Below are 23,414 nucleotides of genomic sequence, written 5' to 3' on the forward strand. Positions count from 1 at the left end.
GCTCACTGTACTCTCCTCTACTCCAGCCCTACACAGCTCACTGCGCTCTCCTCTACTCCAGCCCTACACAGCTCACTGCGCTCTCCTCTACTCCAGCCCTACACAGCTCACTGTACTCTCCTCTACTCCAGCCCTACACAGCTCACTGCAGTTCTGTACTCTCCTCTACTCCAGCCCTACACAGCTCACTGTACTCTCCTCTACTCCAGCCCTACACAGCTCACTGCACTCTCCTCTACTCCAGCCCTACACAGCTCACTGTACTCTCCTCTACTCCAGCCCTACACAGCTCACTGCACTCTCCTCTACTCCAGCCCTACACAGCTCACTGCACTCTCCTCTACTCCAGCCCTACACAGCTCACTGGACTCTCCTCTACTCCAGCCCTACACAGCTCACTGCACTCTCCTCTACTCCAGCCCTACACAGCTCACTGCACTCTCCTCTACTCCAGCCCTACACAGCTCTCTGCACTCTCCTCTACTCCAGCCCTACACAGCTCACTGTACTCTCCTCTACTCCAGCCCTACACAGCTCACTGCAGTTCTGCACTCTCCTCTACTCCAGACCTACACAGCTCACTGCAGTCCTGTACTCTCCTCTACTCCAGCCCTACACAGCTCACTGCAGTTCTGTACTCTCCTCTACTCCAGCCCTACACAGCTCACTGCACTCTCCTCTACTCCAGCCCTACACAGCTCACTGTACTCTCCTCTACTCCAGCCCTACACAGCTCACTGCAGTTCTGTACTCTCCTCTACTCCAGCCTTACACAGCTCACTGCACTCTCCTCTACTCCAGCCCTACACAGCTCACTGCGCTCTCCTCTACTCCAGCCCTACACAGCTCACTGCACTCTCCTCTACTCCAGCCCTACACAGCTCACTGCAGTTCTGTACTCTCCTCTACTCCAGCCCTACACAGCTCACTGCACTCTCCTCTACTCCAGCCCTACACAGCTCACTGCGCTCTCCTCTACTCCAGCCCTACACAGCTCACTGCACTCTCCTCTACTCCAGCCCTACACAGCTCACTGGACTCTCCTCTACTCCAGCCCTACACAGCTCACTGCACTCTCCTCTACTCCAGCCCTACACAGCTCACTGCACTCTCCTCTACTCCAGCCCTACACAGCTCACTGCACTCTCCTCTACTCCAGCCCTACACAGCTCACTGCAGTCCTGTACTCTCCTCTACTCCAGCCCTACACGGCTCACTGCGCTCTCCTCTACTCCAGCCCTACACAGCTCACTGCAGTTCTGTACTCTCCTCTACTCCAGCCCTACACAGCTCACTGCAGTCCTGTACTCTCCTCTACTCCAGCCCTACACAGCTCACTGCAGTTCTGTACTCTCCTCTACTCCAGCCCTACACAGCTCACTGCACTCTCCTCTACTCCAGCCCTACACAGCTCACTGCAGTTCTGTACTCTCCTCTACTCCAGCCCTACACAGCTCACTGCACTCTCCTCTACTCCAGCCCTACACAGCTCACTGTACTCTCCTCTACTCCAGCCCTACACAGCTCACTGCAGTTCTGTACTCTCCTCTACTCCAGCCTTACACAGCTCACTGCACTCTCCTCTACTCCAGCCCTACACAGCTCACTGCGCTCTCCTCTACTCCAGCCCTACACAGCTCACTGCGCTCTCCTCTACTCCAGCCCTACACAGCTCACTGGACTCTCCTCTACTCCAGCCCTACACAGCTCACTGCACTCTCCTCTACTCCAGCCCTACACAGCTCACTGCGCTCTCCTCTACTCCAGCCCTACACAGCTCACTGTACTCTCCTCTACTCCAGCCCTACACAGCTCACTGTACTCTCCTCTACTCCAGCCCTACACAGCTCACTGTACTCTCCTCTACTCCAGCCCTACACAGCTCACTGCACTCTCCTCTACTCCAGCCCTACACAGCTCACTGCACTCTCCTCTACTCCAGCCCTACACAGCTCACTGCACTCTCCTCTACTCCAGCCCTACACAGCTCACTGCAGTCCTGTACTCTCCTCTACTCCAGCCCTACACGGCTCACTGCGCTCTCCTCTACTCCAGCCCTACACAGCTCACTGCAGTTCTGTACTCTCCTCTACTCCAGCCCTACACAGCTCACTGCACTCTCCTCTACTCCAGCCCTACACAGCTCACTGCACTCTCCTCTACTCCAGCCCTACACAGCTCACTGTACTCTCCTCTACTCCAGCCCTACACGGCTCACTGCACTCTCCTCTACTCCAGCCCTACACAGCTCACTGGACTCTCCTCTACTCCAGCCCTACACAGCTCACTGGACTCTCCTCTACTCCAGCCCTACACAGCTCACTGCACTCTCCTCTACTCCAGCCCTACACAGCTCACTGTACTCTCCTCTACTCCAGCCCTACACAGCTCACTGCAGTTCTGTACTCTCCTCTACTCCAGCCCTACACAGCTCACTGCACTCTCCTCTACTCCAGCCCTACACAGCTCACTGCAGTCCTGTACTCTCCTCTACTCCAGCCCTACACAGCTCACTGCAGTTCTGTACTCTCCTCTACTCCAGCCCTACACAGCTCACTGCGCTCTCCTCTACTCCAGCCCTACACAGCTCACTGCACTCTCCTCTACTCCAGCCCTACACAGCTCACTGCACTCTCCTCTACTCCAGCCCTACACAGCTCACTGTACTCTCCTCTACTCCAGCCCTACACAGCTCACTGCACTCTCCTCTACTCCAGCCCTACACAGCTCACTGCACTCTCCTCTACTCCAGCCCTACACAGCTCACTGCACTCTCCTCTACTCCAGCCCTACACAGCTCACTGTACTCTCCTCTACTCCAGCCCTACACAGCTCACTGCACTCTCCTCTACTCCAGCCCTACACAGCTCACTGCACTCTCCTCTACTCCAGCCCTACACAGCTCACTGCACTCTCCTCTACTCCAGCCCTACACAGCTCACTGCACTCTCCTCTACTCCAGCCCTACACAGCTCACTGCAGTTCTGTACTCTCCTCTACTCCAGCCCTACACAGCTCACTGCACTCTCCTCTACTCCAGCCCTACACGGCTCTCTGCACTCTCCTCTACTCCAGCCCTACACGGCTCTCTGCACTCTCCTCTACTCCAGCCCTACACAGCTCACTGTACTCTCCTCTACTCCAGCCCTACACAGCTCACTGCAGTTCTGTACTCTCCTCTACTCCAGCCCTACACAGCTCACTGCACTCTCCTCTACTCCAGCCCTACACAGCTCACTGCACTCTCCTCTACTCCAGCCCTACACAGCTCACTGCACTCTCCTCTACTCCAGCCCTACACAGCTCACTGTACTCTCCTCTACTCCAGCCCTACACAGCTCACTGCAGTTCTGTACTCTCCTCTACTCCAGCCCTACACAGCTCACTGCAGTTCTGTACTCTCCTCTACTCCAGCCCTACACATACACATTAATATGAATTCCATTTTTTTGTGTTCTTGAGGGATAAGAGTTAAACCATATAGGTATATGGACAGTAACGACACTAGTACTGACACACCTGCTATGGCTGTTGTGTCAATACCTCTATTTGGTCTTATTATTATTAATACTAATTGAATTGTTCAGTTTTTTGCAAAGGTCAATAAAGACTGCTGTGGTCTACAGCCTCGTCAAGATCAGGATTTTCTGTTTTTTAAAGAGAAAGAGGACTGCACTGAGAGAGGGGTTAATACAGACACACTGACTGGACACTCCAGTACATTAACACTGCACTGAGAGAGAGGGGTTAATACACACACACTGACTGGACACTCCAGTACATTAACACTGCACTGAGAGAGAGAGGGGTTAATACAGACACACTGACTGGACACTCCAGTACATTAACACTGCACTGAGAGAGAGAGGGGTTCATACAGACACACTGACTGGACACTCCAGTACAGTAACACTGCACTGAGAGAGAGAGGGGTTGATACAGACACACTGACTGGACACTCCAGTACATCAACACTGCACTGAGAGAGAGAGGGGTTCATACAGACACACTGACTGGACACTCCAGTACATTAACACTGCACTGAGAGGGAGAGGGGTTCATACAGACACACTGACTGGACACTCCAGGACATTAACACTGCGCTGAGAGAGAGAGGGGTTAATACACACACTGACTGGACACTCCAGTACATTAACACTGCACTGAGAGAGAGAGGGGTTCATACAGACACACTGACTGGACACTCCAGTACATTAACACTGCACTGAGAGAGAGAGGGGTTCATACAGACACACTGACTGGACACTCCAGTACAGTAACACTGCACTGAGAGAGAGAGGGGTTGATACAGACACACTGACTGGACACTCCAGTACATCAACACTGCACTGAGAGAGAGAGGGGTTCATACAGACACACTGACTGGACACTCCAGTACATTAACACTGCACTGAGAGGGAGAGGGGTTCATACAGACACACTGACTGGACACTCCAGGACATTAACACTGCGCTGAGAGAGAGAGGGGTTAATACACACACTGACTGGACACTCCAGTACATTAACACTGCACTGAGAGAGAGAGGGGTTCATACAGACACACTGACTGGACACTCCAGTACATGAACACTGCACTGAGAGAGAGAGGGGTTCATACAGACACACTGACTGGACACTCCAGTACATTAACACTGCACTGAGAGAGAGAGGGGTTCATACAGACACACTGACTGGACACTCCAGTACATTAACACTGCACTGAGAGAGAGAGGGGTTAATATAGACACACTGACTGGACACTCCAGTACATTAACACTGCACTGAGAGAGAGAGGGGTTCATACAGACACACTGACTGGACACTCCAGTACATTAACACTGCACTGAGAGAGAGAGGGGTTCATACACACACACTGACTGGACACTCCAGTACATGAACACTGCACTGAGAGAGAGAGGGGTTCATACAGACACACTGACTGGACACTCCAGTACATTAACACTGCACTGAGAGAGAGAGGGGTTCATACAGACACACTGACTGGACACTCCAGTACATTAACACTGCACTGAGAGAGGGGTTAATACAGACACACTGACTGGACACTCCAGTACAGTAACACTGCACTGAGAGAGAGAGGGGTTGATACAGACACACTGACTGGACACTCCAGTACATCAACACTGCACTGAGAGAGAGAGGGGTTCATACAGACACACTGACTGGACACTCCAGTACATTAACACTGCACTGAGAGGGAGAGGGGTTCATACAGACACACTGACTGGACACTCCAGGACATTAACACTGCGCTGAGAGAGAGAGGGGTTAATACACACACTGACTGGACACTCCAGTACATTAACACTGCACTGAGAGAGAGAGGGGTTCATACAGACACACTGACTGGACACTCCAGTACATTAACACTGCACTGAGAGAGAGAGGGGTTAATACAGACACACTGACTGGACACTCCAGTACATTAACACTGCACTGAGAGAGAGAGGGGTTCATACACACACACTGACTGGACACTCCAGTACATTAACACTGCACTGAGAGAGAGAGGGGTTAATACAGACACACTGACTGGACACTCCAGTACATTAACACTGCACTGAGAGAGAGAGGGGTTAATACAGACACACTGACTGGACACTCCAGTACATTAACACTGCACTGAGAGAGAGAGGGGTTAATACAGACACACTGACTGGACACTCCAGTACAGTAACACTGCAGTGAGAAGGTCTGAGTGATTCAGTCACAGAAGTCTCTCCAGAGAACTATAAAGTGGGCCAGATAGAGAGCATAGGAGAGCAATTAAAATGACTCAAGTACGGGGATCGATTAGAGGTCTGTGTGGGAGGGAATGCGCAAACTGTGAAGAGAGGACAGGGGGAAGAACGACTGAAAAACGGGCGTGTGACTCTGTCCTGTTAATCCAGCGCTGGTTTTACTGACGCTCCTGTCCCGTCCCGTGGGCTCGTCGACGAGGGATTCGTTCACGTTCCCTCTCTTCCCCGTCTCCCGATCTACAGAATCCGAGTTCTTGGGGGGGGCCGCGCCGGGGCGACTGCATCACAGCCGCTGTTTATTCCCCGCTCCGTCCCCCTCTGCGCGTTCCGCCCCTGTCCGTCCCCGCTCCGAGAGCACCGAGGGGCATAATTAACGGTCAGTAATTAGGGCAGAGTGCTGCCGCGTTTTAGGGTCTCAGTGTTAATGGCTCTGAGAGCAGAGAGAGCCACTTCAATTAAGCCGGAGAGGGAGAGGGAGGAGGGAACTCAGTTGATCTGGCAGCCCAGTATGTGATCTCCTGTCCCAGCCTGAGGAACGGACAGTGAGCCTGTCTCTCAATAATAATAATACAGTGTGTGATCTCCTGTCCCAGCCTGAGGAACAGACAGTGAGCCTGTCTCTCAGTAATAATAATACAGTGTGTGATCTCCTGTCCCAGCCTGAGGAACAGACAGTGAGCCCGTCTCTCAATAATAATAATACAGTGTGTGATCTCCTGTCCCAGCCTGAGGAACAGACAGTGAGCCTGTCTCTCAATAATAATAATACAGTGTGTGATCTCCTGTCCCAGCCTGAGGAACAGACAGTGAGCCTGTCTCTCAATAATAATAATACAGTGTGTGATCTCCTGTCCCAGCCTGAGGAACAGTGAGCCTGTCTCTCAATAATAATAATACAGTGTGTGATCTCCTGTCCCAGCCTGAGGAACAGACAGTGAGCCTGTCTCTCAATAATAATAATACAGTGTGTGATCTCCTGTCCCAGCCTGAGGAACAGACAGTGAGCCCGTCTCTCAATAATAATAATACAGTGTGTGATCTCCTGTCCCAGCCTGAGGAACAGTGAGCCTGTCTCTCAATAATAATAATACAGTGTGTGATCTCCTGTCCCAGCCTGAGGAACAGACAGTGAGCCTGTCTCTCAATAATAATAATACAGTGTGTGATCTCCTGTCCCAGCCTGAGGAACAGACAGTGAGCCCGTCTCTCAATAATAATAATACAGTGTGTGATCTCCTGTCCCAGCCTGAGGAACAGACAGTGAGCCTGTCTCTCAATAATAATAATACAGTGTGTGATCTCCTGTCTCAGCCTGAGGAACAGACAGTGAGCCTGTCTCTCAATAATAATAATACAGTGTGTGATCTCCTGTCCCAGCCTGAGGAACAGACAGTGAGCCTGTCTCTCAGTAATAATAATACAGTGTGATCTCCTGTCCCAGCCTGAGGAACAGACACTGAGCCTGTCTCTCAATAATAATAATACAGTGTGTGATCTCCTGTCCCAGCCTGAGGAACAGACAGTGAGCCTGTCTCTCAATAATAATAATACAGTGTGTGATCTCCTGTCCCAGCCTGAGGAACAGACACTGAGCCTGTCTCTCAATAATAATAATACAGTGTGTGATCTCCTGTCCCAGCCTGAGGAACAGACAGTGAGTCTGTCTCTCAATAATAATAATACAGTGTGTGATCTCCTGTCCCAGCCTGAGGAACAGTGAGTCTGTCTCCCAATAATGCTCCAGCCGCCTACAGTATATGTCGATATTTTATAATATGTCTTTGTTGTAAATGTCTGTAACATGTCTGTAGGTTTTATTTTACTTCTATTTTTTGTCTTGTTCCCTGTTAATTTTATTATTTTTATTTGCTTTGGCAACACTGATTGTTTCCATCGGTCATGCTCATAAAGCACCTGGAATTGAATTGAATTGAATTGAGAGGGAGGGAGAGAGAGGGGGGGTGGGAGAGGCACAGAGAGAATCGAGAGGTAGGAGAGACTGACAGGTGTGAGAGGTGCAGAAGGAGACTCCGCGCCTGGGCCGCGGAGACGGAGACGCCGCCGGGGTGGGTGGCGAAGGCAGGGGCCGCCACCTGTCTGGGACGCAGACAGCGAGCGATGTGGGGATACTGGTCGTGAGGAGAGCGCGGGAGGGGAGGGGAGGGGGGGGTTGAGTAAGCGGCGGGCTGCTCTGTCACTCTCGGCTCTTGTGACTCAAGAGGGAGAGTTTTTCATTTCGTTTCAAAGATCTCATTTTAATCGCAATTATCTCTCCCTCCCTTGCCCTCTCCTTCTCTCCCCCCCCCGGGGACTGAGCACAATAAGTTTCGGTAATTGAAGCTTTTAGTGTCTAAGTGCTGAACGTGGAAGAGTGTGTGGCACAGTGTGTATGCGTTGCCCCTGTACCGGAGTACGTGTGTGTGTGTGTTGTCAGTTTTGTGTATGTATGTGCATATAGCTGCACATCACCATGAGTCCAGATTTGTGTCTGTTCTCATGATCCTCTACGTTTCTCTCAGACAGCTCACTCTGGTACTTCTGTGTCTGTGCAGGGCTTCAAACCTGGACACTCCAGTACAGTAACACTGCACTGAGAGAGAGAGGGGTTCATACAGACACACTGACTGGACACTCCAGTACAGTAACACTGCACTGAGAGAGAGAGGGGTTCATACAGACACACTGACTGGACACTCCAGTACATTAACACTGCACTGAGAGAGAGAGGGGTTCATACAGACACACTGACTGGACACTCCAGTACATTAACACTGCACTGAGAGAGAGAGAGAGGGGTTCATACAGACACACTGACTGGACACTACAGTACATTAACACTGCACTGAGAGAGAGAGGGGTTAATACAGACACACTGACTGGACACTCCAGTACATTAACACTGCACTGAGAGAGAGAGGGGTTCATACAGACACACTGACTGGACACTCCAGTACATTAACACTGCAGTGAGAGAGAGGGGTTCATACACACACACTGACTGGACACTCCAGTGCATTAACACTGCACAGAGAGAGAGGGGGGTTCATACAGACACACTGACTGGACACTCCAGTACATTAACACTGCACTGAGAGAGAGAGGGGTTAATACACACACACTGACTGGACACTCCAGTACATTAACACTGCACTGAGAGAGAGAGGGGTTCATACAGACACACTGACTGGACACTCCAGTACATTAACACTGCACTGAGAGAGAGAGAGGGGTTAATACACACACGCCGACTGGACACTCCAGTACAGTACATTAACACTGCTGTGAGGGCTGATGTGGATGGAGGAGAAGAGTGGGGGAGTGTGTCTCTGGGGTCGTCCTCTCTGATGTTTCACTGACGAGATGATTGCTGATCATAGAGCTTAATTATGGCTAATTGATTCAGAGAGAAATGACAAAGCCTGCAGTCTGAGAACGTGAGAGGGAGGGAGAGAGCTGGCAGATACACGTCAGTGTGGAGACGGAGGAAGATACAGAGATGCTCTCTCCGTAGGCAGCTGCGTCAGTCTGATGACTTCTCAGTCTGTGGTTTTAATGTCACTCTGTTTGAAGTCACTTCCCATGCGGGACTTTGGAAATGAGCTTTCAGATGTGTGTCTGTGTATGTCCTCTGATGGACTGGCCCTGGTGTGTGTGTGTGTGTCCTGTGATGGACTGGCCCTGGTGTGAGTGTGTGTGTGTGTCCTGTGATGGACTGGCCCTGGTGTGTGTGTGTGTGTCCTGTGATGGACTGGCCCTGGTGTGAGTGTGTGTGTGTGTGTCCTGTGATGGACTGGCCCTAGTGTGAGTGTGTGTGTCTGTGTGTGTGTGTCCTGTGATGGACTGGCCCTGGTGTGTCTGTGTGTGTCCTGTGATGGACTGGCCCTGGTGTGAGTGTGTGTGTGTGTGTGTCCTGTGATGGACTGGCCCTGGTGTGAGTGTGTGTGTGTGTGTCCTGTGATGGACTGGCCCTAGTGTGAGTGTGTGTGTCTGTGTGTGTGTGTCCTGTGATGGACTGGCCCTGGTGTGTGTGTGTCCTGTGATGGACTGGCCCTGGTGTGAGTGTGTGTGTCTGTGTGAGTGTTTTTGTTTCCTCTGATGGACTGGCCCTGGTGTGAGTGTATGTGTCTCTGTGAGTGTGTGTGTCTGTGTGTCCTGTGATGGACTGGCCCTGGTGTGTCTGTGTGTGTCCTGTGATGGACTGGCCCTGGTGTGAGTGTGTGTGTGTGTCCTGTGATGGACTGGCCCTAGTGTGAGTGTGTGTGTCTGTGTGTGTGTCCTGTGATGGACTGGCCCTGGTGTGTGTGTGTCCTGTGATGGACTGGCCCTGGTGTGTGTCTGTGTGTCTGTGTGAGTGTTTTTGTTTCCTCTGATGGACTGGCCGTGGTGTGAGTGTATGTGTCTCTGTGAGTGTGTGTGTCTGTGTGTCTTCTGATGGACTGGCCCTGGTGTGAGTGTGTCTGTGTGTGTGTGTCCTTTGATGGACTGGCCCTGGTGTGAGTGTGTCTGTGTGTGTCCTGTGATGGACTGGCCCTGGTGTGAGTGTGTGTGTCTGTGTGTGTGTGTGTCCTGTGATGGACTGGCCCTGGTGTGTGTGTGTGTGTGTGTGTGTGTGTGTCCTGTGATGGACTGGTGTCCTGTCCAGGGTGTACCCTGCCTTGTGCCTGTTGCTTGCTGGGATAGACTCCAGCTCCCCTGTGACCCTGAATTGGAAGAAGTGATTTGGAAAACCGTGTCCCCCCCTGCAGCTCCCAGCTGACAAACCCCACTGGAGCCCAGCAGGTGTGAGCCTGGCCAGTACCTGGAGGGGAGACTCCTGGGAAAGCTGAGGCTGCTGCTGGGAGAGGTGTGAGTGGGGCCAGCAGGGGGCGCTCACCCTGCGGTCTGTGTGGGTCCTCATGCCCCAGTATAGTGACGGGGACACTAGACTGTAAACAGGCGCCGTCCTTCAGATGAGACGTCAAACCGAGGTCCTGACTCTCTGTGGTCATTAACAATCCCGGGGTGTCTCTCGACAAGAGTAGGGGTGTTACCCCAGTGTCCTGGCCAAATTCCCCCCCTGGCCTTTACCCCTCATGGCCTCCTAATAACCCCCCTCTCTGAACTGGCTCCATCCCTCTGCTCTCCTCCCCACTGAGAGCTGGTGTGTGTGAGAGGACTGGAGCATCATCCAGGTGGGGCTACACACTGGTGGGGGTAGTGGGATTCCCCCTGACCTGGGAAGAGCTATATAAATGTAAGAATTATTATTATTATTAGAATTGTATTATTATTAGAAAATGGATGGAAATATGGTTCCTTTTCCATTGACTTAAGTTATTCCCTAAGTATTTAAAGTGAAGCCTTTCCCATACCTACTGCAGGATCTTACATACAGCAGAGAACCTCGAACCCTGGACCCCTGGAGTACCAATCCAGTCACTCTCACAGATCAACCTGAACCATTCCTTCCATCCTTCGTCCAGTGTGCTCTTCCAAGGGACCCATCAGTAAGAAAAGAGCAGTTTTCTACATGACAGGGGGTTTAGAGGAGTAGAGGGGTGCTCAGATTTCCAATCCATAAGATCTCAATTGCGTCCTCCAGCAAATCGCAGGCTTCACTGATCACCATTGCGAAGTTGTCAGCTCTAAGAAACAAGGGATTTGACCTTAAACGGTAAAACCTACTGCTCTGTGGCCCTCTTTAAAACACAGAATTTGAAATGAGGGACATTGCACCAGAAAGCAGAACACAAAATTACAATTAGGAAATTCTACACAATTTTGCCCTTCGTTATAGAAAACACAACATCGTTTCTCTGGAATCAGTTCAGAAATTGTTTTACTCTCGCAGCCCAAAACTGCTGAACAGTTTTAGTCTTGAACAGGAGACGGCAATTATCCTGGACTGTGAGGAACTGTCGAAGAACAAATGAAGATATTTGTTAGTTTCTCAAACTCTCTGTTAGGATGTGGGAGACCATAGTGAACACACATGAGCTAGCTCACAAAACTCCCCTTTTACAATTAATATCTTGTTCTCAGTCTCTCTCAGTGCAGTGTTAATGTACTGGAGTGTCCAGTCAGTGTGTCTGTATGAACCCCTCTCTCTCTCAGTGCAGTGTTAATGTACTGGAGTGTCCAGTCAGTGTGTCTGTATGAACCCCTCTCTCTCTCAGTGCAGTGTTAATGTACTGGAGTGTCCAGTCAGTGTGTGTGTATGAACCCCTCTCTCTCTCAGTGCAGTGTTAATGTACTGGAGTGTCCAGTCAGTGTGTCTGTATGAACCCCTCTCTCTCTCAGTGCAGTGTTAATGTACTGGAGTGTCCAGTCAGTGTGTCTGTATGAACCCCTCTCTCTCAGTGCAGTGTTAATGTACTGGAGTGTCCAGTCAGTGTGTCTGTATGAACCCCTCTCTCTCTCAGTGCAGTGTTAATGTACTGGAGTGTCCAGTCAGTGTGTCTGTATGAACCCCTCTCTCTCAGTGCAGTGTTAATGTACTGGAGTGTCCAGTCAGTGTGTCTGTATGAACCCCTCTCTCTCAGTGCAGTGTTAATGTACTGGAGTGTCCAGTCAGTGTGTCTGTATGAACCCCTCTCTCTCAGTGCAGTGTTCATGTACTGGAGTGTCCAGTCAGTGTGTCTGTATGAACCTCTCTCTCAGTGCAGTGTTAATGTACTGGAGTGTCCAGTCAGTGTGTCTGTATTAACCCCCCTCTCAGTGCAGTGTTGAGTGTCCAGTCAGTGTTTCTGCATTAGTTTGTCTCTTTCTCTCTCCTCTCTCTCCCCCTGTCTCTCTCTCTCTCTATGAGAGCACAGTTAATTAATTTAAATGGGGTTCGGAGGTATTAACACAGAAGTACATTATGCAAATCAGAGCCATGCCAAGTCTATATAAAGTGACAGAGAGACTCTGAGACACTGAGATCCAGGCTGTATCTGTCAGAATCCACATTATTCTTTATTTTTTTACAAATTTTGTCAATGTCATTATTACCAGTTGCTTCGATGTCTTTATTTTCCTCTTCCTAGCTGTCGCTGATCTTGGGTTCCGAATTTCTCTACAGTCCCGGACCAGCGCAGTCCTCTTTTTTCCCCATAAGGAGACAAGACGGTGGTGAATCGAACCCGTGTGCAGACACTCATCCTTATTGACTTCTACTTTTTGTTTTTTTAAAAAAAGGCTGTTATTTCTATCAAGGTGAGTAACATCTATCTTGTTTTGTTTTTTTAATTTTAGAGATGAGCAATGTTTTTTTTTTTATATATGGATTTTTCTGAGCTACGGTTATCCGTCTAACCCTCTATGAGCACACAAGGAAAATTCATTTCGAGTATTTATTTGCAACATACCTTGATCCAAATCGATTCTCAAACACCAAGCTAGCCGAACAGCTCATGTCGTTTTGTGATCGGGGGATGAAGACTGGGGAGAACCTTTGAATTCCAGTGATATCCCGCCAAGATTTCAGAATATCTTGGTTGAACCATCGAGTGATACGAACTGCCAACGCAGTTGTGGAAACATCTCAACAGATCTGAGACGAACGCTTGTATTGCCTTTCGGGACAAGGAGCGGAGCTTTTTCTCCAGCCTGTGCCGTAGAGTCAAGCTGTGCTTTTTGATCATCGTATTGATTATTGACTAGTTGGGTCATCGTGGGTTGCTGGTGCCCGATTGCGTTGCGATTGCAGTGAAGCCCTCGTCTCTCGGTTTTCTCCGATTTTCCTTCTCCCATTCTTTGCTCCCCGAGCTGCGCGTTGCAGAAGAGGGATTCGTGTTTGACGGGTTCAGGGATCGCTGATGCCAGGATGCGCCGTGTTGCGGTTTTTGCCGACTGACTCTTGGTTCCAGATCGCAGATGCTGATGGGGTGATTTGGGCGGTGATGATGGTCCAATTCCAGATGTGATTTCTGATGTTTCATTCCAGATGTGATTTCTGATGTTGAATTCCAGATGCAGTGAGTCCAGGCTGTGGTCTGTGTGATGGCTGATGTCCAATTCCAGATGGGATTTCTGATGTTTCATTCCAGATGTGAATGTTGATTTTAATTTGAGATATAGTGGGGCCAGACTGTGCTCTGTGTGGTTATTGTTTTTTTATTTCTAGGTGTGATGATTGATTTTAAATTCCAGATGTGATTATTGATTTTCAATTCCAGATGTGATTTCTGATGTTTAATTCCAGATGTGAATGTTGATTTTAATTTGAGATATAGTGGGGCCAGACTGTGCTCTGTGTGGTTATTGTTTTTTTTATTTCTAGGTGTGATGATCGATTTTAAATTCCAGATGTGATTATTGATTTTCAATTCCAGATGCAGTGGGATCAAGCTGTGCTCTGTGTGATTATTGATTTCTAGTTCCAGATATGATTATTGATTTTCAATTCCAGATGTGATTATTGATTTTCAATTCCAGATGTGATTATTGATTTCTAGTTCCAGATATGATTATTGATTTTCAATTCCAGATGTGATTATTGATTTCTAGTTCCAGACATGATTATTGATTTTCAATTCCAGATGTGATTATGGACTTGTAATTCCAGATACAGTGGTGTCGGACTGTGCCCTGTGTGGTTATGGACTTGTAATTCCAGATACAGTGGTGTCGGATTGTGCTCTGTGTGATTATGGACTTGTAATTCCAGATACAGTGGTGTCGGACTGTGCTCTGTGTGATTATGGACTTGTAATTCCAGATACAGTGGTGTCGGACTGTGCTCTGTGTGATTATGGACTTGTAATTCCAGATACAGTGGTGTCGGACTGTGCTCTGTGTGATTATGGACTTGTAATTCCAGATACAGTGGTGTCGGACTGTGCTCTGTGTGATTATGGACTTGTAATTCCAGATGCAGTGGTGTCGGACTGTGCTGTGTGTGATTATGGACTTGTAATTCCAGATGCAGTGGTGTCGGACTGTGCTCTGTGTGATTATGGACTTGTAATTCCAGATGCAGTGGTGTCGGACTGTGCTCTGTGTGATTATGGACTTGTAATTCCAGATACAGTGGTGTCGGACTGTGCTCTGTGTGATTATGGACTTGTAATTCCAGATACAGTGGTGTCGGACTGTGCTCTGTGTGATTATGGACTTGTAATTCCAGATACAGTGGTGTCGGACTGTGCTCTGTGTGATTATGGACTTGTAATTCCAGATATAGTGGTGTCGGACTGTGCTCTGTGTGATTATGGACTTGTAATTCCAGATGCAGAGGGGTCGAGCTGTGCTGTGTGTGTCTCTGGTTCTGTCTGGAATTCTCTCTGAGTCTCTGGGGCTAGCTCTCACGGTAAATATGCACTCATCATCATCATCATCATCATCATCATCATCATCATCATCATCATCATCATTATTATTGTTGCTGTTGTTGCTGCAGTTGTTGTTGTTGCTGCTGTTGATGTTTTTGTTGTTGTTGCAGTTGTTGTTGCTGTTGTTGCTGCTGTTGTTGTTGCTGCTGTTGCTGCAGTTGTTGTTGCTGTTGTTACTGCAGTTGTTGTTGTTGCTGCAGTTGTTGTTGCTCTTGTTGATGTTTTTGTTGTTGTTGCTGCTGTTGCTGCAGTTGTTGCTGTTATTGCTGCTGTTGTTGTTGCCATTGCTGCAGTTGTTGTTGCTATTGTTTCTGCTGTTGTTGCTGCTGCTGTTGCTGTTGCTGCTGTTGTTGCTGCTGCTGTTGCTGCTGCCGCCGAAGCGGTGGAGCGGCCCTTGATCTGGGTGTGTCTGTGTGTCTCAGGCCCGGGACAGGCGCGGCTGGACCCTGAACAGCGCCGGCTACCTGCTGGGACCGCGTGAGTCTGCCTCCCCGCTCCGTCCAGCACCGGAACCGGCCTGACCCGCTCCGCCGCCGCCCCGGAACCCGCGGCTGAGCGCTCCACTCCCCCTCCGCTGTACAAACGCGCTGCAGTTACATTGGCGATACGGCGTCACTGTATTAGTGACGGTCCCTGTATTACCAGTGTAACTGCAGCGCGCTGGAGAGTCCGGGCTCAGATCCCCAGATCCGCGGTCGGTGCTGATCCATGTTCAAACCCACAAAGCTGCTCGCGACGGAACCGGCGCCGCTTTGATCCCGCGAGAGCCGGGTCCCCGGGCCCGTAAGGACTCTGCTCCCGTTCTGCTGAACGTCGCCGGCTGTCGGGACGGGTCCACGACCGGCCGACAGTCTCAATCCCTCCCCGTCCCAGTTCAGCCGCGCTGGACCGGGACACGGCCCCCCGAGCCGGCCCGGCCCACGCCGGTCACGGGTCGCGCAGTTTACGGTATAGAAACGCGGAAGTCCTCGGTATTTTAGAGTTCACGGCGTGTGAGCGCGCTTTTCGCTGCAAGAGCCGGTGCGAATCCACGCCACGCGTGATCCACGGGCGCCGGTCACTGTGAAATGAGACCCCCTGTTCTCGGGTGGGTCGGATCTCATTCTGTTCCTCCTTGCCCGGGGGGGGGAGGTCGGTATCGCTCCGTTAGTACTGTGAAGCCTTTGGTCCGTCTGCCCCCGTCATGTCGCGGGTCTGGACCGGGTTTCGAACCGAACCGAGGCGGGGCGGGCTGAGAGACAGTTCCGCCGGCCACCCACGCGTGGAAGTGGACGATCCTCCCGGTTTTCGTCCGGCGTCCGCGTGTTTCCTGACCACGCTGGGAACTGGACTCGGGTTTTTACACCACTGCTCTGCAAATCCCCTTTATTATTATTATTATTATTATTATTATTCCCTGAGAGTTTTCCACTCCTTGTCCCGGGGCGTCCCTGTCTCCGGATCGGGGGGACGGTATTGGCTCGGTGTTCCGGTCCTCATCAGGAACTAACCAAGGCGGCACCGCCAAGCCGGGCTCGACCCCAGGCCCGTCTCCCCTGCACCCCTGTGCCCCCCCCTCAGCGAGGTGTCTGCGCCCCTCAAACCCCCCCACCTCCGGCTCGCCCCCGCGGGCGTGTCTGCGCCGGGACTGGGCGGCGACCTGTCCACGCGTGTTTATACCGCCGGCGCGTTCCCCGTGAGCCCGTGTTGCACATTAACGTGGACGAAGGCGGAGGTCCTCTTTACACCAGACGGGGGCGATTTTTCGACTTTTTTTTAAAAAAAAACAACAACTTTATTTCCTTTTCTCAAACAAATAGCAGAGAATCGCCGAACAGACAACTTTCCCTTCGTGTGCCGCATACATACTACCCCCCCAAAACCGTCTAGGTGAGACCATCTCGTCAGGCTTCAACAGAACGAGGTTCCATAGCGATCACACCTGAGGAAACGTCGTGTTTTTTTCTTTCTTCTCTTCCCCGCTGGAATAAAACCTCCTACTTGCTCCGCTGCATAACCCCTAGTGCGTTTCGTGCAGGCGCATTTTCTCTTTCAAATGTCATTTTGAACCCCTTCCAAAATAAAAAAAGACAGTTTGTTTTGCCTTTACACGGTCAGTAGTGGCACGGAGGTGTTTGTCGGTCTCCCAGCCGGGAGGCAGGCGGCGGCGGGGGGGTCCTGCGTGTCTCGGATCAGCCAGTTTATCCGCGCGGGGTGAGGGGATCACGCGGTTCTGGCGGTCCGGACACTGACCGGGTCACCACACCGCCACGACAGGTCCCTCGGACAGTTTGTAACAGAAACTGAACCGAAGCGCATTCTTGCAGGTGTGACGCAGTTCTCCGGGAGCCCTAGGGTGCAGGTGTTTATTTAGAAAGTCCCTCCTCCTCGTGTGCAGAGGGTGTCTTTGACCTTCTACTCAGAATTGTCCGGTAAATCGCCTGTCCTGTTGTGACTCGGAGCTTGGACTTACTGGCAAACCCCTCGCTAAGCACCTACCACTAACACACTGACACCACTCACTAATCACTGTCTCATTCACCACTGTCTCACTAATCACTGTCTCATTCACCACTGTCTCACTAATCACTGTCTCATTCACCACTAACAGACACCACTCACTAATCACTGTCTCATTCACCACTGTCTCACTAATCACTGTCTCATTCACCACTAACACACTGACACCACTCACTAATCACTGTCTCATTCACCACTGTCTCACTAATCACTGTCTCATTCACCACTAACAGACACCACTCACTAATCACTGTCTCATTCACCACTGTCTCACTAATCACTGTCTCATTCACCACTAACACACTGACACCACTCACTAATCACTGTCTCATTCACCACTGTCTCACTAATCACTGTCTCATTCACCACTAACAGACACCACTCACTAATCACTGTCTCATTCACCACTGTCTCACTAATCACTGTCTCATTCACCACTGTCTCACTAATCACTGTCTCATTCACCACTAACACACTGACACCACTCACTAATCACTGTCTCATTCACCACTGTCTCACTAATCACTGTCTCATTCACCACTAACAGACACCACTCACTAATCACTGTCTCATTCACCACTGTCTCACTAATCACTGTCTCATTCACCACTAACACACTGACACCACTCACTAATCACTGTCTCATTCACCACTGTCTCACTAATCACTGTCTCATTCACCACTAACAGACACCACTCACTAATCACTGTCTCATTCACCACTGTCTCACTAATCACTGTCTCATTCACCACTAACACACTGACACCACTCACTAATCACTGTCTCATTCACCACTAACACACTAACACCACTCACTAATCACTGTCTCATTCACCACTGTCTCACTAATCACTGTCTCATTCACCACTAATACACTGACACCACTGTCTCACTAATCACTGTCTCATTCACCACTGTCTCACTGACACCACTGTCTCACTAATCACTGTCTCATTCACCACTGTCTCACTAATCACTGTCTCATTCACCACTAACACACTGACACCACTGTCTCACTAATCACTGTCTCATTCACCACTAACACACTGACACCACTGTCTCACTAATCACTGTCTCATTCACCACTAACGCACTGACACCACTGTCTCACTAATCACTGTCTCATTCACCATTGTCTCACTGACACCACTGTCTCATTCATCACCGTCTCACTGACACCTGTATCACTGGCCCCGTGTCCCATGACCATTGTCTCACTGACCCGTGTCCCATGACCACCGTCTCACTGACCCCTGTCCCACCACACTGGGGCAGCTGGGGACTCCAGTAAGTGGCACAGGGCGGCCGCCCCGATCTCTGTGAACGAGTCGCAACCCCTGTGACGTCCCCCTGCTGAAGGACTGTGTTGAATCTAGGGCGTCCCGGGCGGTGTGGCTGTCTTGAGTGTGTACGGGCGTCCCGGCCAGTGACGCTGGCGGTTTTCTGTCTCCCTCTCAGACGCTCACCGCACGCTCACTGTTAAGGGGGACCTGGCTGGAAAGAGAGACGTCCTGGAGGAGAATTCCCATATCCAACAGCCACTTGAGGCTCAATACAGTGCGTTCACTCCGTGGCGGCGTTACGTGCTGTGTGTCTGTACTGTGTGTGTCTGTACTGTACTGTGTGTGTGTGTCTATACTGTGTGTGTGTGTCTATACTGTGTGTGTCTGTACTGTACTGTGTGTGTGTCTGTGCTGTACTGTGTGTGTCTGTACTGTGTGTGTCTGTACTGTGCTGTACTGTGTGTGTGTGTCTATACTGTGCTGTGTGTGTGTCTGTACTGTGTGTGTGTCTGTACTTTGTGTGTCTGTACTGTACTGTGTGTGTGTGTCTGTACTGTGTGTGTCTGTACTGTACTATGTGTGTGTGTCTGTACTGTGTGTGTCTGTACTGTACTGTATGTGTGTGTGTGTCTGTACTGTGTGTGTCTGTGCTGTGCTGTACTGTGTGTGTCTGTGCTGTACTGTGTGTGTGTGTCTGTACTGTGTGTGTCTGTGCTGTGCTGTACTGTGTGTGTGTCTGTACTGTGTGTGTCTGTGCTGTACTGTGTGTGTGTGTCTGTACTGTGTGTGTCTGTGCTGTGCTGTACTGTGTGTGTGTCTGTACTGTGTGTGTGTCTGTACTGTGTGTGTCTGTGCTGTACTGTGTGTGTGTCTGTACTGTGTGTGTGTGTCTGTACTGTGTGTGTCTGTACTGTACTGTGTGTGTGTGTGTCTGTACTGTGTGTGTCTGTGCTGTACTGTGTGTGTGTCTGTACTGTGTGTGTGTGTCTGTACTGTGTGTGTCTGTACTGTACTTTACTGACTGTGTGTGTCTGTACTGTACTGTGTGAGTCTGTGCTGTACTGTGTGTATCTGTGCTGTACTGTGTCAGTCTGTGCTATGTGTATGTGTTCTGTACTGTGTGTGTATATATACTATATTTTGTGTGTCTGTACTGTACTGTGTGAGTCTGTGCTGTACTGTGTCTCTGCTGTGTGTATCTGTGCTGTATTGTGTGTTTCTGTACTGTACTGTGTGTGCCTGTACTGTGCTGTGTATATATACTATACTGTGTGTGGCTGTGCTGTGCCTGTCTGTACCTGTGTGTGTCAGTGCTGTACTGTGTGTGTGTATATATACTGTACTGTGTGTGCCGGTGCTGTACTGTGTGTGTGTATATACTGTACTGTGTGTGCGTGTGTGTATATACTGTACTGTGTGTGCCGGTGCTGTACTGTGTGTGTATATATACTGTACTGTGTGTGTCTGTACTGTGTGTGTGTATATACTGTACTGTGTGTGCCGGTGCTGTACTGTGTGTGTATATATACTGTACTGTGTGTATCTGTACTGTGTGTGTGTATATATACTGTACTGTGTGTGTGTATATACTGTACTGTGTGTGCCGGTGCTGTACTGTGTGTGTGTATATATTCTGTACTGTGTGTATCTGTACTGTGTGTGTGTATATATTCTGTACTGTGTGTATCTGTACTGTGTGTGTGTATATATACTGTACTGTGTGTGCCGGTGCTGTACTGTGTGTGTGTATATATACTGTACTGTGTGTATCTGTACTGTGTGTGTGTATATATACTGTACTGTGTGTGTGTATATACTGTACTGTGTGTGCCGGTGCTGTACTGTGTGTGTATATATATTCTGTACTGTGTGTATCTGTACTGTGTGTGTGTATATATACTGTACTGTGTGTGCCGGTGCTGTACTGTGTGTGTGTATATATACTGTACTGTGTGTGCCGGTGCTGTACTGTGTGTGTATCTATACTGTACTGTGTGTGCCAGTGCTGTATTGTGTGTGTGCAGTGTGTATGTACAGTGTTATGTTGACCCTGTCCCCTCTCTCTCAGACTCGGCTACAGAAGACTCGGTTCTCCAGACTGTTCTGGACTTCATATCATACCTGCGTCTGAAAGGTAACAGTCTGTCGGTTAGCCTGACTGTGCATCTTACAAAACGAGGAACTTTTCCTGCCATTTTCCTTCCTCCTCTTTCAGAGCTGGGAGCACTGGAGAATGTGAACGTCCCTTACACCTCTGATGAAATGCGTGCTTAGTTCTGCTGCCTCCACTTCTCTTTATTTCTCCTCATCATCCTCCTTTCTCTCCCCCTCTCCACTCTCCCTAACTGGCTCCTCCCCTCTCTCCTCCTCCCACTCTGATTGGCTCCTCCCCTCTCTCCTCCTCCCACTCTGATTGGCTCCTCCCCTCTCTCCTACTCCCACTCTGATTGGCTCCTCCCCTCTCTCCTCCACCCAGCTCTGATTGGCTCCCCCCCTCTCTCCTCCACCCAGCTCTGATTGGCTCCTCCCCTCTCTCCTCCACCCCACTCTGATTGGCTCCTCCCCTCTCTCCTCCACCCCACTCTGATTGGCTCCTCCCCTCTCTCCTCCACCCCACTCTGATTGGCTCCTCCCCTCTCTCCTCCTCCCACTCTGATTGGCTCCTCCCCTCTCTCCTCCACCCCACTCTGACTGGCTCCTCCCCTCTCTCCTCCTCCCACTCTGACTGGCTCCTCCCCTCTCTCCTCCACCCCACTCTGATTGGCTCCTCCCCTCTCTCCTCCTCCCACTCTGATTGGCTCCTCCCCTCTCTCCTCCACCCCACTCTGACTGGCTCCTCCCCTCTCTCCTCCACCCCACTCTGATTGGCTCCTCCCCTCTCTCCTCCACCCCACTCTGATTGGTCCTCCCCTCTCTCCTCCACCCCACTCTGACTGGCTCCTCCCCTCTCTCCTCCACCCCACTCTGACTGGCTCCTCCCCTCTCTCCTCCACCCCACTCTGACTGGCTCCTCCCCTCTCTCCTCCCACTCTGACTGGCTCCTCCCCTCTCTCCTCCACCCCACTCTGATTGGCTCCTCCCCTCTCTCCTCCACCCCACTCTGATTGGTCCTCCCCTCTCTCCTCCACCCCACTCTGACTGGCTCCTCCCCTCTCTCCTCCACCCCACTCTGACTGGCTCCTCCCCTCTCTCCCTCATCGAACTCTCTCTTTCTCTCTCCACCTCCATGTATAAAAAGCAACAACAACAAGACACCAGGCAACATCATCGTCAGCAGGGGACACGCCACCCACCCACTCTCCTTCCTTACGCCAGTGAATTGTTCATGGACAGTAATTAGTGTGAGGAGTCTCTGTCTGGGAGGGTGCCATTTGCGTGCCTGTCTCTCTCCCTCTCTCCCCCACACTCTTTCTCACTCCCTACATCTTCCTCTCCCTCTCTCTCCCCTCTCTCTCCCCTCTCTCTCTCCTCTCTCTCTCCTCTCTCTCCCCTCTCTCTCTCTCCCTCTCTTTCCCCTCTCTCTCCCCTCTCTCTCTCCTCTCTCTCTCCTCTCTCTCCCCTCTCTCTCTCCCCTCTCTCTTTCCCCTCTCTCTCTCCTCTCTCTCCCCCCTCTCTCTCCTCTCTCTCTCTCTTCTCTCTCTCATCTCTCTCTTCTCTCTCTCCTCTCTCTCTCCCCTCTTTCTCTCTCCTCTTTCTCCCCTCTTTCTCCCCTCTCTCTCCCCTCTCTCTCCCCTCTCTCTCCTCTCTCTCTCCTCTCTCTCCCGTCTCTCTTTCCCCTCTCTCTCCTCTCTCTCCTCTCTCTCTCTCCTCTCTCTCTCTCCCCTCTCTCTCTCCCTCTCTCCCCCACACTCTTTCTCACTCCCTACATCTTCCTCTCCCTCTCTCTCCTCTCTCCCCTCTCTCTCCCCTCTCTCTCTCCTCTCTCTCCTCTCTCTCCTCTCTCTCCTCTCTCTCTCCCCTCTCTCTCCCCTCTCGGTCTGTTCTTTCGGATTAACTGCCCATCTGTCCGGTCAGACAGACCGACTGCGAGACAGCCTCGGACAGATGGGGGCAGCCATGTCCACAGGCTCTTGCAGGGGGAGCCTCTGTGAACCTCTGTGGCAGTCTCCGCGCAGACAGAGGCACGGACGCTGTCCTTCGTCAGAACCAGCTCGTCAGAACCCTCTCTGTGATGCTTCACAGTGCCAGCACCAGCACCTGCAGTGGGTGGAGGGACTGGGGCTGTTTCTCACTGGAGTGTCGGTGGTAGTGGTTTTAAATTAACAGTCCAATTCAATTCCCGAAACCCTCTCTGTGGACAGAAACACCTGCATTCGGCTCTGTAAATATCGGAATGCCTACTGTATCCGTACGAGTATAGAGTGAAGAAAAAAGAATAAAAACGAGTCAAGAGAAACTCAGGGGTTCGTGTTTCCAGCTTTTACTGTGTTCTACTGTACATAACCCCACTGATCACACACGGTCACAGTCACTGGAGGGGCACAGACACAGGATCCTGGGAAAGAGAGCCCTGGACAGATAGGAGTGTCTCTCCCCATACCCTCCTTCCTCTTTTCAAGAGAGAGAGAGGGAGTGTG

At 50.7% G+C, this 23,414-nt stretch overlaps 1 protein-coding gene and 1 long non-coding RNA gene across 2 annotated transcripts in view; one reads left to right on the top strand and one right to left on the bottom strand.

The window, feature by feature from the left end:
• Positions 1–23,414, bottom strand: part of LOC148654383 (uncharacterized) — a 175,142-nt gene that overhangs the window by 9,107 nt on the left and 142,621 nt on the right. The window lies entirely within an intron of this gene.
• LOC148654384 (galanin peptides-like) lies at positions 12,440–23,237 on the top strand. Its single transcript, XM_088646576.1, has 6 exons — positions 12,440–12,938; positions 14,953–15,033; positions 15,478–15,532; positions 19,013–19,111; positions 20,906–20,971; positions 21,053–23,237. Exons 2-6 carry the CDS (start codon positions 14,953–14,955, stop codon positions 21,109–21,111), a joined length of 360 nt encoding a protein of 119 aa, XP_088502702.1. The 5' UTR covers positions 12,440–12,938; the 3' UTR covers positions 21,112–23,237.

This window comes from Lepisosteus platostomus, chromosome 9 (assembly GCF_059453375.1).
Source record: "Lepisosteus platostomus isolate fLepPlt1 chromosome 9, fLepPlt1.hap1, whole genome shotgun sequence".
Lineage (NCBI taxonomy): Eukaryota > Metazoa > Chordata > Actinopteri > Semionotiformes > Lepisosteidae > Lepisosteus > Lepisosteus platostomus.

Excerpts from the sequence above, each read along its gene's own strand:
- LOC148654384 (XM_088646576.1), top strand. The coding sequence starts at position 14,953 with ATGCAGAGGGGTCGAGCTGTGCTGTGTGTGTCTCTGGTTCTGTCTGGA. Across the intron at positions 15,533-19,012 it reads CGGCTACCTGCTGGGACCGC|ACGCTCACCGCACGCTCACT; the intron begins GTGAGTCTGCCT and ends TCTCCCTCTCAG. Across the intron at positions 20,972-21,052 it reads ATCATACCTGCGTCTGAAAG|AGCTGGGAGCACTGGAGAAT; the intron begins GTAACAGTCTGT and ends CTCCTCTTTCAG.